The sequence below is a fragment of the Rhagoletis pomonella genome, unplaced genomic scaffold (assembly GCF_013731165.1).
Source record: "Rhagoletis pomonella isolate Grant_MI unplaced genomic scaffold, Rhpom_1.0 Rhpom_scaffold_00004, whole genome shotgun sequence".
NCBI classification, from domain to species: Eukaryota; Metazoa; Arthropoda; class Insecta; order Diptera; family Tephritidae; genus Rhagoletis; species Rhagoletis pomonella.
The window spans coordinates 1,002,121-1,004,118 of NW_023458558.1; the positions used below are offsets into that span (position 1 = coordinate 1,002,121).

The following is a 1,998-nucleotide window of genomic DNA, read 5'->3' on the forward strand; positions in this document are numbered from 1 at the left end:
CCCCACTAAAATTCTTAACGTGCGGGCTCGTGCGTATTTTTGAAAGTTGATTTTGCACTCGTGCCGGGCCGGGTCTAAAAATTTAGGCCCGTGCCCATCTCTATTCCAAACTATGTAAATTTTCATAAAAAATTTCAATCCTTAATTACTCTTCTTAAAAAAAATTTGACTAGGTATGCAGTTTTGCATAAAATTTTTTCTTAAAAGGGTAAGCAAGAAGTAAAATTTTCGGCAACATACTAATTTTCAAAATCGGATATCAAATAAGAGCGTTATAGTAAAAAACGCGATTTAGCTATTTATATAGTGCTTAATACAATGCAGAAACAACAGACAGATAATTGCTATAATTTGAAATTTAATTTATTCACATTGATATTTTCTTAAAGTTAAAAAATAAATACAGCAATTATGATAAAATAAATATATATATGTAGCCAGGAACTATACAGTTTTTTTTTTATGTGAAGCAGTGATGAAATGGGTCAGAAAACAACTATTCTTAACCCCGGGCAGTTGCGGCAACATTGGCGGCCTGCTGCGCCACGCCAAGTCCCTGAATGGTGGCATCCCTTGTGTGTTGACCAACACGCTCCTGTTCGGAAAGGAAATTTTACAATAGTAAGTACATATGCCCTTAATCCAACAAAAAAAAATATATATATGCTATGAATATTTCTGTGTAAAAACTTACGATTTTCTTGCCGATCTTCTTTAGCCAACCCGCTTCTGTTTGGCCTGCGAAAATAGCGATCAAAACGGCAAAGAAGATGAAGACTTTATTGAAGTTCATTTTGATTGTTGTTTTTTGTTTCTTGTCTACTGCAATGTAATACTTTATAACTTAGCTCGATAGCTGTTGAGCGGCGACTATTGTCTTTACTGGGGACGTTCCAAACGTTTGTGATGATGAGAGATTGACGGCAGGGGCTTTTATAGCGAGAACTACTTCGATTGGTGACGGCCTCTGCATTTCCTTCATTATACGGGGGATCACTGGCATCCATCATCATCAATGTATGTACATGCATACGTATGTATGTGTTCGTATGCATAACTTTGCTGATAAGGTGACAGTATTAAATAATTTCATTTGCTTTACTTAACTCGGGGATTTTAAACTTCTTAAGAGTGCAATATCTTGTGTTGTGTTGTCTCTTAGAAACTACTACAGGCATACATAATAAACACACCGACATGGATATATACACATGTACAGTAGGGTGCCCCGCTACCCCCTAATTTTATTCGTTTTTATGAGAAATATTATTACCAATTTTAATAGATTTTTTAAAGGTCATTTAGAGGTCGCGACCTGTCGATTTAGGTCAGAAAATACTATTTTGTAGCTTAATGAGTTTTTGAATGAATGCTTTTGATTCGATTTCAAGGATCGAATATGATCTGAGATGAGGATATATAGACCTTTAAAATTGTATATAATAATCTGTTGTCGACTTGGCTTGTTGGGATTTTTTATCGGGTAAAATAAAAAAACCCATATTTCTCTTAATTTTTTAAATTTTGATCATCGACAATTTCCACAATTTCAAATTATGTAGTACTATATAAAAATAAAAATTCTCGAAGTTAGGCGACTTTTATTAAATACGTATATTGTTTACTAGCTCACCACACGTCAGAAGAAATTGTGGTTCCGAAGTTATGGCTGATAAAAAATTCCAGGCATAACCAGTTATAACGGTAAAATATTCGACGCCTTCGGGATTTTCTGCCTCCTTACACCGTCTCATTTATATATATACATACTTTACTATAAGCACCTACCATAGATATGTCTGCATACCAAATTTCTAGCTCATGTGACTTATGGTTCCGAAGGTATGACTGACAAAAAATTCCACGCCTATCTTATCTGCCACGCCCCCCTTTTACCAACTCATTTATATATACCTTAAGATAAGCTTCTACCAAATTTCAAGTTCATGTCGCTAGCTTAGAAAGAAAAGTTGCTAAGTCCCATTTTAAAAATTTTAC

The 1,998-nt window shown here is 34.6% G+C and overlaps 1 protein-coding gene across 1 annotated transcript; it reads right to left on the bottom strand.

Annotated features, from left to right (window-relative positions):
- Nucleotides 1-464: 464 nt before the first annotated feature.
- Nucleotides 465-914, bottom strand: LOC118736783 (sarcotoxin-1C-like). Its single transcript, XM_036466815.1, has 2 exons — nt 695-914; nt 465-595 (listed from the first exon to the last, which is right to left on the bottom strand). The coding sequence occupies exons 1-2, from the start codon at nt 791-793 to the stop codon at nt 503-505; spliced, it is 192 nt and encodes a 63-aa protein (XP_036322708.1). The 5' UTR covers nt 794-914; the 3' UTR covers nt 465-502.
- Between the last annotated feature and the right edge of the window lie 1,084 nt (nt 915-1,998).